We start from the raw sequence: 15554 nt of genomic DNA on the forward strand, positions 1-15554 counted from the left end.
AGATTTTTTCCCCCCCAATACAAACATTTTGAAGTGAAAATGAGTTCCTAGATGGGATATTACAACTAGTGTTGCGATACCATTTTTGGCCCCGATGTCATACCGATAGCACTTTGTTTGAAATTTATATATATATTCAAAGTGAATCCAGTAGACCTTTTTATTGCATACCTGGTGGTATGGGTGACCATGGTTAAATAAAGCTTTGGCTCTCAAAGGCCAAAATAGTGCTGTATTCGTGAAATTAAACCATGTATAGTACTAGCCCAACAGTAAGAAAATAAAAATACAATGAATGAATAGTGAATAGACTTTTTTAAACTCTTGAGTTTTGGCTCTCAAAGGAATTATAAGTAATTATAATTCACCACAGCATGCTGTCTCTCTATTAGCCCCCTTCTCTGTGCATCAGCAGCAACACACACTTAGCCACTTAGCTTAGCTTACTTTGCTTGCTTTTACAGCAATTTTGAATTGGCTTGCCACCCATCCATTAAAATAAGGAATCGTTCTGAATTGGGAATTAAAAGTTGCGTCCCGAATTGAACCAATACGGAATATATATAGATAGATACATTTCTATGCATTTTACGAGTTTTGGGGATGTCCCTTTTTTTCATTGCCCTTATTTCTACTTCTGAAAGGTGGCAACCCTACTTTTGAAACGGGTCTCAAATATCTGCGGCATTTATTTCACTAAAAGACATTAAAAGTAAAGTAGATGAATTGAGCTGACCAAGGTGTGTTGCTCCGGTCCACCCCCTTTTCTCTTGGTAGTAGTTGCTGCTGTTGTAGCCTCAAACTCTTTGTGTTCGTTCACGTTTCATCTTCAAATGTTTTATCAGGTTCGAGGTATTGAAACTCGCCGATTTAACTCCACCATTCGAAACTTTCAGGCCGCAAATCTTGCATGCAGCCATAGGACTTAACTGAGATCATAAGATGAAATATTTCCAGACTGCCGACATTTTCCTCTCGTAGTTTGTTTTTTCAACATATGAAAAAGCTGCCCCGGCATTGGTTAAGAGAGGCTATTGGCCCGCTGTCATTGGTCTGGAGGAGGTCAATAGCGATAGCTGCTTGGCAGCTCGGCTCCCCCCTGCCCAGACTGGTATCTGTATCGGTGCATCTTTAATTACAACCACAAAGTAGTATTTTTGGATGAAAAAAACATTAATTCCTGGTTTGCTTATTTGTGAAGCACTTTCTTCTGTGCTTATTGGTCAACAGTGCGTGAGAAGATCGGTGCTATTGCCACCCCTGACTTCATACAGGATGCTCCAGCGCTCCCCAAAACCAGATCAGGTATGAAATGTTCAAAGTCCCGGAATTTTTAAAATCAATAATGTTTGCGTATGAAGTTGAATTCAAGTCAACAAACGAGGAATTTACAGAGGGAGCTCAAATATCATTTGGGGAAAACATTTTCGCATAATCCTGATTGGACAGGGGATTCTATGCAAGTACAGTGGGATATTGATTCATGAGTACAACTACCTATATTTTTTTCTTACTTGGTAGATTTTTTTTTCATTTGCTGTGAGTCCAATTGAAGATATGAGTGAGCATTGCATGTCGTGGCTTTAGTGAAATTGGGAAAGAAAACTACATTTAAGGCAATTTCATTGCCCTCACGTATGGATAAGAAAAGCTGTACCAATTTCAAGGGATGTCTGCTGTAAAACAGCTAAATGGGCTCAAGTTGATGGCTCTTCATTTTTATTTTCTGTTTAAATTCCGTATTTAAAAAAAAAAAAAAAGACTCAATGTATGTTTACATGAAAGTCCAAAATTATTACGGAATACAAGAGCAGGGGCAAGTCTATATGCTAGTGCTGTCAAGCGATTAAAAAATTTTAATTGCATTTTGGCATGGTTAGCTTGTAGTTAACGTTTTTTTTTTTTTTTCATCCTTAAATTCTGTCCCATTATTGCATCAATTTTTAAATACCCTTGCCGTCAAGCGATTAATAGATCAATCGCATGCAGTCCATAGTTACCTCCTGATTAATCACATTTTGTTTTTTTGTTTTTTTAAATGCAAAAATAATTATATATTTAAAGTTTTAAATGTACACCTATTAGCACAGAAGTTGATTTACCTTACATTATTCAAATTTAAAGTGCAAAAAGCATGTTAATTTCATATTTCACATGGTATTTTATGTTCCTGAATGAAATGGATGTGTGTGGAAGCGATCATTTTATATATTCAATTTTTGAGTCCCGCGCCATGAAAATGAGTGACTTCCGGCTTCAGTCTCGGGTTTAGGACGAATGCGAATGTGACGTCACCCGGGTCAGCATCTCACAATACAGCATTGCTTCATAGAATGCAGATGGACTGCGGATTCAGCTGATTTTGCGGATTAATTCGTTTATTTTTCGCATCACGCCAGCCAAACAGCTGCAGAAAATTGTTGCTGCCCCAGGGAGAGGCGTGTGAGCGTTTTTGGGTTTCAAAAGTTTCCCATTCACCACGGATATTGGCCAAAATAAGCCCTACTACTGTGGGACCATTGGACTTACGAGTAAACACGGTATTTTGTATTATATCAAATACTGGGATAATGGCACACGTTTTAATACAGAGGTGGCTTGCATTTTGTGGCTGATTGTCCACCGAAAATGCCACTCGGCCGATGGCCGGCGACTTGTTTGCGTCATCTCCCTCTATACTCGGCTTATTGCCCTCTTTGTGCGCCTGGTGTTCTGTCAAATTTTCAACCCCATCAGAAATTGCAACTTTTTGTTAAAAATGGCCATACATTTACATGTACATACATGTAATACAGCGATTACAAAGTAAACACTACAAACTTTTTTTTTTGGAAACTTTATTGATCTCATAAGTTTCATGACGTAATGAAGTGCCAACATTTGAGCATTTTTTTTCCCTTTTTTTCCATATCAAAACAAAAAAATAACAAAACAAAAAAAAAACCCTCAACCCCCCCAATACCCAAGGCACATATCTCCAAAAAAACTATATGATTATTGTTCCCCTTTAAAAAAGAAAAAGGCATGATCAAGAAAAACTATATTCACATATGTTTGGGGCAAAGTTCAAGCATCCACACAAAGACGACATTCTGTGCTTTTAACATACAGTGATATCTCAGCTCACGAACGCTTAAGCTCACGAACTTTTCGCCTCAAGAACATTAAATTTGCGAGCATATAGTCTCTGCTGACGAACTAGTTTTCGGCGAACGAACCAATTCACGCGGTCGAAAAGCGCCACGAGAAGCTGACGCACGCTCACGGCGTCCCAGTTCGTCCCCTCACTTTCGTTGAGTGCGGACGTGGTTTGTGTTTGATAGACATTTTGGACCATATTGAGTGTACTTTTGCTATTAGGGGACCGAAAAAGAGTTACCTACAGTCCTTATGAAAGGTGACTCGTGTTACCAATTCGCCCTCAACTGGTAATTGGCGGTGCTTTCAGCTTCCCACCGTAGTGAGAAGTGGACGGGCGAGTCACGTTGGCTCGTTGTCGTCGGTTGTCTTCGGTTCGCCCGATTTCCTCTCCAGAAAGGTGGCGGCGTGCATACAAACACCCAGAGGCGTCGGATGGCTTTTTGTGGGCACGTTTATTAACAACCAAAAGCATGTGGGGGGCACAGCAGTGGAGTCTACGCTAACTGCGCACTTTGCCGGTAACACTCTCCTTCCAAACAGTAACTCCCTCCCTCCCTCCTCCTCCCACTCCATTCCATCAAGCCATCAACTACCATCACAAAGGTAAATAAAACGACTTTATTCTACAGTACAGTTTATTTCTTTAATTATAATACAATAGCACATTTATTATACATAAAATAAGGTATATTTTTGTGTAGTTTTAAGGCTTATTTAGTAGAAAATTATGTTTTATGGGGACCTGGGAACGGATTATTCTCATTTTAATGGTTTCTTATGGGAAATAAATGTTCGGAAGACGAACTTTTCGCCTTACACACACTTTCTGGGAACCAATTATGTTCGTGAGCTGAGGTATCACTGTATACCAAAAAAAGAGTTCCAGATGTCCTCAAAGGACTCAGCCCGATCCACTGAGTGTCAGTCTAATTTTTACCAATTTGAGAAAATATAACATCTCTTTGATCCAGTTAGCTTGCGTAGATGGGACTGGATACTTCCATCTTAAAAGTATTAGCCTCCTAGCCAGCAAGGTTGAAAATGCTATAAGGTCCCCTTTCTGACAAGGTAGAAAAGGTGCTGCTGGAACCACACCGAACAGAGCAGTCAAGGCATTTGGAGCAATATCTGTCCCGGTGATCTTTGATAAGACAGCAAAAATGTCAGACCAATATGCAGTTAAAGAATGACATAACCAAAACATGTGTACATAATCGGCTGGAGCCTGCTTACATCGATCTCAAGTGAAGGAGACCGCATCAAATAATTTGGCCAGCCTAGCTTTGGTATAATGTGCCCTGTGTAGGATCTTGCACTGAGTAAAACCGTGTTTAGCACAGATTGAGGAGTTGTGCGTCCTACACAAGATTTCTCTCCAGACCACTTCAGGTATATTCATTCCCAAACCCGACTCGCATACCGCCTTAAAGACCAAATGTGAAGTAATTTCATAAATTGCCAAATAAGGTCACAATTAAAGTATTTAAACATTGTCCAACAAATAAAGCATGAAAAAATAATTTATATGTTGTATATATGACAAAATAATCTCGTTTCCGAAGTTCGAGCCTGAAAGGGAACGAACCCGGAAGTGACACGTCACACCGAGAACAGCGATGACAGCGCTCTATATGACCGCCATACAAAGCCCTTCAAACAATGATTCAAACAGCGATATAAGCGACAGATCGAGCGCAAGTGAGGAGATCCAAGTTTTTGAAGAGTTGGCGGAAGAGGAGGTTCGAATTTTATGTTGGACCGTACATGTATTAGCCAGACGCTAATCAGGATGCAAACAATGCGCCCAGACTACCTGACGTGGAATGGAGACAAGACCCATCGAGATTACAAGATTGGTAAGATACAGGCTGTTATTATTTTTATGATTTGAAGCATGTCACGTAAATAAACCACCTACTATTGCCTGGGATAAAAAAGTTTTGACGAATCCCCGATCATGTTGTGGAATGAACAGTAGAAGCTAGCGACGTTAGCTTTTGTTTACAAGACATGTTTCGGCGAACACTTCCGCCTTCGGACCCTCTGACGAAGGCGTAAGTGTTCGCCGAAACATGTCAGGTAAATACACCACCTACTGTTGCCTGGGATAAAAGAAAAGTTTTGATTAATTTATAAGTATAGGCAAAATGAACTCAATACAACTATGATCGGGGATTGCCACGAGTTTGCTTCTACTGTTTATTCCACAACACGATCGGGGTTTTGACTAGAGTTACCTTTCGGCTAACGTCGCTATCTTCTACTGTTCATTCCACAACAGTTGGCAGCTCTGCTTTGACAAAGTCATCAGTCATCTATCCAAAAATCACACTTTTTTGCAATTCCTTGATCATAAGCAGACCGGTTGAAGAAGCAGTCATCTTCGAAGTGTTTGTAGCAGAGAACACTACTCGATGATGGCGTGAAATTCATTCGCTTCGTGCGAATGAAAGAAACGAAAATTGAAAACAATACACCACCACACACCGCCGTGGCTTCTTACCGAGAAGCAATACAACAATACTGTTCTATGGTGGACCAGACATCGGGGAGATTCGGGTGAGTTCAACGTGTCTTCTGTCTCTCCCCCTTCGTAAACCCCTTCTCCAAATTCGCCTCCTGCTGTCTGACACCACCCGTCACTTGACCGCTCTCATCGACTCTGGAGCGGAGGCCAACATCATGGAGCCCAGCAGCTCGGCATTCGGCGTCACCAACTTTCCCCATCCGTTCCTGCACGAGCTCTGGATGGACATCTACTCGGCACAGTGACCCACATCTCAGCCCCGGTGACCATGCTTCTGTCCGGAAACCACCACGAGTCCATTCAGTTCCATCTGCTCCCCTTACCAGGTCAGCCTCTCATCCTCGGGTATCCGTGGCTGCGCCAGCACAACCCTAACATAGATTGGGAGACTGGAGTGGTACGAGAATGGGGCAGTAGATGCCATCAGACCTGCCTGAGGGAGGCGATCATACCCACCAACCCTGAATCTGTCAGTCCTGTTAACGCGGAAAACCCTGAACCTGAATCTGTCAGTCCTGTTAACGCAGAAAACCCTGAACCTGTCAGTCCTGTTGACCCGGAATCCTGCCTAGTTTCCACGCTTACCTGGGACATTGAGGAGCAGGTTAAAGAAGCCATCCGGGATCAGCCTGGTCCCAGCGCCTGCCCCACTGATCGCCTCTTTGTTCCTGACAATCTGAGGTCCCAGGTGATCCAGTGGGGCCACAACTCCCACCTGTCTTGCCACCCTGGGGTCACACGCACCATCCACCTGTTCTCCCAGCGATTCTGGTGGCCATCGTTGAGAAAAGATGTCCAAGACTTCGTGAAGGCCTGCCCCACCTGTAGCCAGAACAAGACCACCAGCCGTTCCCCAGCCGGCTTGCTCCAAAACCCTGCCAGTCCCCAAACGCCCTTGGTCCCATATATCAATGGACTTTGTAACTGGACTCCCTCCTTCTGAAGGAAACGCTGTCATTCTCACGGTCGTGGACAGGTTCAGCAAGATGGTCCACTTCATCCAGCTGCCAAGATTGCCCACTGCTAAGAAGACGGCACAGGTGGTTATGGAGCAGGTGTTCCGAATTCACGGACTACCGAGGGATGTCGTATCTGACCGGGGTCCGCAGTTTGCATCCTCTTTCTGGAAGGAGTTCTGCCGCCTCCTGGGAGCCACAGCGAGCCTCACGTCAGGCTATCACCCCCAGTCAAACGGCCAGTCGGAAAGGCTCAACCAAGAGCTTGAGACATCTCTCCGCTGCATGGCTTCACGAAACCCCCATTCCTGGACGCAACATCTGCTGTGGGTGGAATACGCTCACAACTCCCTTCCCAGCTCTGCCACCGGCCTGTCTCCCTTTCACACGGTCTGCGGCTATCAACCGCCCCTGTTCGCCAGCCAGGAAGGTGACTCTTCCTGCCCTTCCGCCCAAGCCTGCGTACGGAGATGTCGTCGAATCTGGTCTCAAGCTCGTACCGCTCTGTTAAAGTCTGTTTCTGGTTATGCCATCAGAGCCAACCGACGACGGACCGAGCCTGTGCGATCGGTAGTTGATTCCTCCACTGGCGAAGAGGAGATTGAACCAATGCCCTCAGAGGATGAGGCCATGGACTCTGATTAGTGGCCCTCGGTGGGCTCAATCCTTGGGACTTCTGGAGCCGTCCCTTGAGAGGGGGGTTCTGTCACGTATTAATGTTTCTGCCATTAATGTCTCATCTTCTTGCATGTGTAATATTTCAGCTAGTAATGTTTCATCATATTGTTTCATACTCATGCATCACAAAGTCCTTTATTATGTCATAAAGAATAACTGAGAAAACTATAAAAGCCTCGAGCAGACAACATCCAGTGTCAGATCGTCAGCGAAAAACATAAGTCTGCATGCCAACTTGCCATTATCGCTTGACCTGATAGTTTTCCCTTACCTGTCAACATCAATAAAATCCCTTGTCTGCGATACGCAACTGGGTCCTCCGTCTCGTACATGACACATGCATCAGTACACGCGTACTATACATATTGCCCGTAAGGACTTAACTGCATATAAACATCCCAGTGAGACTATTAAATTAGCATGGACTGCTGTTTAAAAGAAAGTACTTCAAATTAAAAAATGGAAAAAAATATAAAACCCTAAAACAAATACGAACGAGCTGCCTTGAGTCCTGGTGGCTCGACCCAGAGCCTTTGTCGTGATTCCTTTTTTCTGTTGAGATGCGGTGAAGGGGGCGTGGCACGCGGAAGAGTCGTCAGCGCGCTGTCAATCCAGACTGTCGCGGGGAAGGCGGACGTCTCTTAGGTTCAGAGGCTGTGAGGCAGAAGCAGCAAAAATCAGTCGTGCTCGAACAACGCCGTTCGCGACCCACTCACTCATCCATTAGGGTAGACCGTCCCTTTGTGGCGGGGGAATTGAGAGCGCAGCAACTCGAGCCGTGTCCGTTCAGCAAATCGCCCAGTCCTTCGCGTCAACTCGTGATTCTCAGCAGCAGGAAGACCCCCGTCGCCGTTCTTCTCCTTTATATGGCTGCCGGTTGCTCATGCTGCCACACCTGGAAGGAAACGCCCCTCCACAGCTGACCCTATTCACTTCATTTGTGTCCATCTCTCCCTGTGACAGCGCGCGCGCACGCACACACACACGCACACACCAACGACCGCAAACAGAGTTAAAAGTCTGCTCTCCGCCCGCCTTCAACTGCCCCGCGACACTAAGACCAAGCAGTATACTATGTGCCAGGTAACACCGCCAATGGTCACATAGGTAGTGAAAGATGCCCAGGATCCACATCACTGGAGGGTAACACAGAGTAATGCATTCATAATTATTTATAATAATGATAAAAAAATGTGCAAAAAGGTGAAAACAAAACAGAAGTCTGTGCACATTTCCAACAGTAAAATAGGGTTTCGAAAATATCCGGACATAATCTGAGGGGGGGGGACGGGAGTTGATCTCCAGTATTTCAGTGTCAGAACAACATAACTTGTAGAAGCAGAAGAGCAGAAATTACTTATCTCAAGACTGAAGTCCCTCCACAGTAGCATCCGAATAAGGAGCGACGAAAAATGTAGCTGATGAGAAAGTCCAGCATCCTCCGAAATGATCAAGAAGTTGTTGAAAGGTTATTCCAAATTAAGGGAATCCTGTAATTGCACCATGAGGGCAGCATCTGGACAGGAAAAAAAAGGAAAAAAAACAAAGGAGAAAGAAAAAAAAAAAGACAAGATCCCTCTTGATCCTGGCGTTTTATTGACGAATTCCAAGGCTCTGTCCGGATCTTCGAATCGATGAGATGAACCATTAGGCATTGTAATGTGTAGTGTGGCTGGGTATCTGAGTCCGAATCTCACATTAGCACACAAGTGAAGCTCCTGCTTCACCTTTGCAAGTGCCGCCCTCTGTCTTGCCACAGTGGGGGTAAAGTCTTGGAAAATGTGGAGCCTCTTGCCATTATGCAGCAAAGGCAACACTTCTCCAGCCCGTCGCAGAATTGTGCTCTTCTCCTGGATCATGTGAATCCTGATGCTCATCGGTCGCGGAGGTTCGCCATTCTTCCGCATAGCACGCAGCGTACGGTGTCCCCAGTCCAGCTCAGGTTCGTTGTCGAGACTCAGTATGTCGCTCAAAAGCTTAGCAACAAACTTAATAGGTTTGGAATCCGCGGCGCCTTCAGCTAAGCCCACAAGTCTAATATTATTTCGCCTTGAGCGGGCCTACAGATCCTCACATTTTGTATTTAAGGACACCACTGTGTCCGACAGTTTAGCCACACTAGCCCGTAAACTAGCTAGCTGGGTTTCATGGTCATTAGCCGCGCGCTAGAGGTCCGAAATCGTGTCTTTCACAGCCTCGACTTTCTTTACTGTGGGCTTCAGAGCTTGTGCCACTTCGGCCTTAACGGACTCGGAGACTATTGTCTCAAATTTTGTGACGATCTCTGTTCGAAGTTCTTCGAAAATGACGTCACACTGAGAACTGCGAGGGAAGTCCGCCATAGAACAGTATTGTTGTATTGCTTCTCGGTAAGAAGCCACGGCGGTGTGTGGTGGTGTATTGTTTTCAATTTTCGTTTCTTTCATTCGCACGAAGCGAATGAATTTCACGCCATCATCGAGTAGTGTTCTCTGCTACAAACACTTCGAAGATGCCTGCTGCTCTGTACAATGGAGCTGATTTAAAAGCATGTACAAGTCTGGATGCGTACCAGTTTTTTATTGTGGGCTGGGTTAACAGAACGGGATTGCTACTGTCATGCTGGGGGGACAGGATACTGTAGCTCATAATGGTCAAGGTAAGACTTGTTCAATCACACAGAGGCATGTCTAAGATAAACATAAAAATATTACCTTATAAAGACTTCATTTATTATTTCAGGTACATCACCGCAAGTCCCTCTCTGAAGCTCTTAAGATCATGCATACTACTACCAGTTGCAAGCACAGTCTGAATCAGATTATTTCATACAAAGAATATTTTCAGACGCTGACTTATTTACAGAAGCAGAGCAAAAAGTGAAAAAAATTTCTATCGATCTGCCGGCAAAGGTGTACACATTCCCAGGAAAATTACTGTCAGATACCACACAACCCACTGAATTGGCGGAGTGAAGAAACAGTCACAAAATAATGGAACAATTTCGATATGCTGGGATTTACTAGTTCGTTGTACTTACAAATGCACTGTTATTACATATTTTCATTTAAACATTTTTTAATTGTGAATTTACAAATAAAGATGCCTGCTGAAGGTCTTTTTTTCATTTTGTTGCCCCCTGCCATAATCCTGGCGTATACCCAGGACTAGGGATGGGAATTGATAAGATTTTTGCGATTCCGATTCCATTATCGATATTGCTTAATGATTCGATTCTTTATCGATTCTCTTATCAATTCTAATTTGGGGAAAAAGAAGAACAAACGTTTTGATTGGCATCGAGTTTGTTTAATCAGAAGTCACAACCTTACAAACTCACAACGAGATCAAAAGAGGCCCAAAGCCTCAATGTTAACTGTGGCAAATACACAAGAATGTGTAACATTTTACTGAAACATTTATCTAATAGAAATAAACAATATTGGTATATATTGGCAGATAGGTTTTTTATCTGCCTTTGGCAATATGTGTTAAAGCAGGGGTCCCCAAACTTTTTCCTGTGAGGGCCACATAACTTTTCCCTTCTCTGATGAGGGGCCGGGGTCAGTTTGTAACAGAAAAAGTGTGACGATTGCAGAAGTGCATAAATGTAAAAAATTATTGTTTTTCAGAAAGCCACAATCAAATAACCCTTTCTGGATTCTTTATAATAATATTAATAATAATAATTAATGATAAAAACACTATTAATTAAATAGATAATAACCAAATAACCCTCTCTGAATTCTTCAAGGAAAAGGCCAGAAAATAAATAACACGATTGAGAGAAAAAAAAAATTCAAAATGGCCGGACCAAATGTGGAGGCGGGCCGTATTTGGGCCGCGTGCCGCAGTTTGGGGACTACTGGGTTAACGTGTATTATTTTACCATTACATCGAATTGCATGCCTTTTAGTTTTTGTGGCGCTTACACACTCAAGTGGGGGCGCCCTTACGCTTCCTCATGCGAAGAAGAACGCGCTCACGTGAAGAAGAGCGCGCTTACACCCAAAGAAGAAATGCCGCATCCAAGTGAGTGAGCGAGTTAGTGAGAGAGGGAAACACTTCTACGAGCCTACATTCTTTGTTAATGTTAATATCTACAGAGGCAACGCCTGTATGTATCATCTTTTGTGTTGTTGTTGTTGTGTTTCCACTCGCGATCGGACACTTAAATCCAATTGTGTAGTGGTTTGAACGATGTGCTAATGCTAGCGAACGAATGCTAACCATACTGTTATTAGCAGCTAATCATCACTGATTTACGTTGATGCAAACCTGTTTGTTATTGGGGACGAAATTGATTTGTTTCATTTCTATTCTTAGTTTCACTCTTCAAGTGATGGTTGAATAAAGTCAGCAAATTATACCAACGTCTTCTGCATCGTCATTTCGGAGTTTAGCTAGCTGTATAGCTGTCTCAGTGAGGACAGTGCAGTCTATTCCCTCCCGATGCAGTTATCTCCACCTTACAATGATTGCAAGTCGTGTGTTTGTAATTTTTCCTCGTCAAGTGAAGACACACTTTCGAGCGTTTGAACCTACGTGCTGTCATTGTTATGTTTATGGCTGCAATGCTCGTGCTTACCCGTCGTAACCTTTCATATTCACACTTTCCTGGTGAAGTGTAGTCAAAGTTTGGAGCGAGTGGTTCTTGGCGCCATGCTAGTTTGATGCGTCTGGACAACAACACACGTCACGACGCAATACGCGTCTTTAGGAATCGTTAAAGGGATCGTGAAGGCTTTTTCATTGTGATGTCGAGGCCTCGAAACACTCGGAACCGGTTCCGAATTGGAATCAGATTTCGATTCCCATCCCTACCCAGGACACGCCTTTTAGCAGGGGACTTTTTGTGGGCAAACACCGATGGCACGTAATCTGGTGACACTAGCCACGTTTACATGCTGACTTTTATTCATACCGATTCAAATCATTCCGAATGGAAATTTCAGATCAGCTGTTTACATGTCACTTCATCTATTCCGATCCAGCGTTTACATGTGACTGCCTTTATTCCGAAAGGACGTTTGACAACTGCCGTCTGACATGCGCAGATTAATCAAAACAAAGCGTCACGTTGCAAAACATGGAGATCGATCGTCGGAGTGTTGCTGTTTTAACTTTAACCCACTTGTTGTGTTTGTGGGGTCGTATCCGCTTCTGCTGTTTTGCTCTTTTGCCTTGTAGTAGTCGGTTTTCCACCGGTTTCTAATCTGGTCAACGCTCCGGTCTATTCCGGCTTCGTGTAACCTCTCGTGAGCTTTTTTAAATAGTTCACTGTTCCTCGTTTTACGCCCGTCTAAGCGAGCAATTATATTCAATTCTTTTAAAGTTTGAATTAAATACAATCTTTCCGCCGGACTCCAATTAGGTGCGCTGTGCTTGGAAGCCATGTTGCAAGTGACGTTACTTACGTCACAAAGTGACGTCACCACGTCAGTACGGAGCATGTGCAGAAAGAACGCAACCAGACACCATTCCGCTTCCCTGTTTACATGATATAATTTTACTTCTAATCGGTTTGGGAAAAGGAATATTCCACCCCTGTGAATCGGAATGAAATTCCATTCGGTTTGGGCCTGTTCATTCCGAATGAGGTGTTTATATGGAACACATTTATTCGGTTTGAACAAATATTCCGATTGTAATTGGAATATTTGGCTCCATGTAAACGTGGCAACTGGTTCCTGACTCGTCTTTGCTTGTTTAAAAAAAAAAAAAAAAAAAAGTTTTGTCATTAACTGTATGCTAAATTTTTTTTTTTTTTTTCAAAAATTTTCACATGGACACACCAACATGGGTAACCCATATTGAAATTAGGATAAAAGAAAATAAGTCGGCTGAATTTTTTTTAAAAGTTCAAATACCCATTCATAATAGTTTACAGAATCCAAGTATTACTTCATGAAATACACGTACATTCTCTTACCTTGTAGAAAGTTACAAAAGTTATGTTTTGCCTGAGAAATTGGATTTCACCCCGATCCTCCGTGTCCTCGTGCCCGAAAACGGTGAGCTTCGGGCGGCTGCGAGAGGAGTGTGAACCGCCTGGAGCCTCCATGCTGGAAGTTCTCGTGGTCCTCAAAAGTATCCACATTCTTTCATTCCACATGTTCATTTACGTTTATCTGCACATTACAACTCAATAAATGAAAATAAATGTCATAAGTCGTCTCAGAGTGCCGCATTTTCGGCTAAACCAGCCAAAGTTACGTTGTGCCTGACACGGGGAAACCACCCCGATCCTCCGTGTGCTTTTGCCCGCATAATGTGACTCTCGGGCGACCTGAGAGCTGCGCAGAGCTCCAGGAGGTTCATCGCTATGTTTTCAGGCAAACATGCACGAAAACAACCATGGAGGGTTGACACGCTTCATGCCGCCTCAACATGCCCCATATTGGTCATTATAATCCAAAATGAAGTTTCGCCTGAAAAGTGACCAACTCTGACGGCCAGTGGGCCGCGCACATTGTCTGGAAGTCCAAACTATGGGGGGTAGGCAGGGCCATAATTAATGGGGCGTTAAAAAAATAATTGACGGGGTCAAAAGGGGTTTTCGTTAGCGCCGTTATTAATGCGTTAACTGACAGCACTAATATGTGCAGCAGCTTTTACTCACACTTTTGCAGGGAAACATACATTTGTCATTGAAATTTTCCTCTGATAGAGGCTCTAATGTGGAATATCTTTAAAATCCTCCTTTCAGACCTCGTTAAGATCATTTATGTGTCCTAGTCCAGATCTCAAAAATCATCTCTGTTTGCAGGCAAGATCATGCGGCGTGTATTGCGCAAGATTGCCAGCGGTGAGCGGGACCTTGGCGATATCTCCACGTTAGCAGACTCGTCTGTGGTGGAGCAGCTTTTCCAGAACAGGTGCTGCTCTGCCGTATGACATCCCAACACCTGGAATCTGTGGCGTGACCTCTGCTAACATACGAGAATAATAGAAGTATAATGTGTGTGTATTTGTGTGAGATAGAAAAAATACATTTATTTTCACTACTTTCTAACACACATACACACACACACTTAAGAATAATAACTGTTCAAATATATTGCTGTCCTCCAATAAGCTCACTTTGCTATGTGTTGTTGAAGTTTTCCTTCAAACTGCTTTGTAGTATGTCTGCACTTTGTATTCATTTTTTTTTTTTTTTTGTCTTGTGTTTTTAAACAAAGATGAACATTTTTGATTAAAACATAAAATGAACATTTAACCTTTGGTCAAGTTTGTCCCAAAATATTTTCAGAGTCAAATTTGATCACAATTTTTTACTTCATGGTTTTAATGTTATTTGCGTTCATAACACTTATCTGAATTTTCCATCACCTCTTCGGACACCAGTTTCAAATTCTAGTGTGTTCTCATGTCAGGTTTGTTTTGGCATTAGATTGAACTTCGGTCTTGCGTCTTTCTTTCAACTCCTCGTTTCCCCGAGTCGGTTTATTAGTGTCCGCTTACATCAGTGTTCAAAGTTCTAGTTTAAATTCTTCTCACGTCACCGTTTCAACTTCTTGGGTTATTTTCTTGCATCAGTGTTGGAACTTTTTGTATTTTTACATCGTTGTTTTTAACAATTGCCAATTTCCATCAAACTATTTCAATTTACTCTCTTTGCACAACATTTCCAGCCTACCTAATAGTCCTCCTAAACAGGTTTTTCTAGAGGCAGAGCTTCAAAGAAAGATTAAAGAAAAAATATCTCCTTTGATCTTTCCAATTGGCATAGAAACTGATTTCCCAGTGCCAATGTGACATTCTTTTTTGTGAATTCTAGACATCATGACGGCACGTCAACATAGGTGTGCCTAGCTTCTGGGATGCTCATAAAAAACATTTTGTTTGCTAACAAAGGTACATTGCGGACAAAGGATTTCTCAAAAGGCTGCTAATATTTAGTGGATAAAAATGGTCATGCACCCCTCTTCAAATGCCTGTTTTGTTTTGTAATGCAAGGAAATAAGACCAAGATCATTAAAAAAAAAATGCGTACTGTCAAGTATCACCTGTAAAACTAGATTATAAATATGTACAAGTTCTGGTTTTAAAAAATTTAAATTAATTCATTTCAGTATTTCCATTCATTACACTCAGACTGTATTCTAAATGTTCATTTGTTTTACCGGTATTTGGATTTTTAACTGAAAACTAAAAATAAATTCAGAAGCGCATACATTGCTTATGATCAGTGTTGTTAATCTTACTTATTATTATAATTATAATTAATTACAGTTACAAATTACTTCTCCCAAAAAGTAATTGATTTA

The 15554-nt window shown here is 42.6% G+C and overlaps 1 protein-coding gene across 4 annotated transcripts in view; it reads left to right on the forward strand.

The window, feature by feature from the left end:
* acss2 (acyl-CoA synthetase short chain family member 2) overlaps positions 1–14503 on the forward strand; it is a 43258-nt gene extending 28755 nt beyond the window's left edge. For all 4 annotated transcript variants that reach the window (XM_057824694.1, XM_057824703.1, XM_057824709.1 and 1 more), the window contains 2 exons: positions 1231–1305; positions 14051–14503. In XM_057824694.1, the coding sequence (XP_057680677.1) occupies positions 1231–1305; positions 14051–14178 (203 nt within the window). In that variant the 3' untranslated portion in view covers positions 14179–14503. The remainder of the gene's footprint in view (positions 1–1230; positions 1306–14050) is intronic.
* Positions 14504–15554: the final 1051 nt, after the last annotated feature.

The sequence above is a fragment of the Corythoichthys intestinalis genome, chromosome 2 (assembly GCF_030265065.1).
Source record: "Corythoichthys intestinalis isolate RoL2023-P3 chromosome 2, ASM3026506v1, whole genome shotgun sequence".
Taxonomy (NCBI): domain Eukaryota; kingdom Metazoa; phylum Chordata; class Actinopteri; order Syngnathiformes; family Syngnathidae; genus Corythoichthys; species Corythoichthys intestinalis.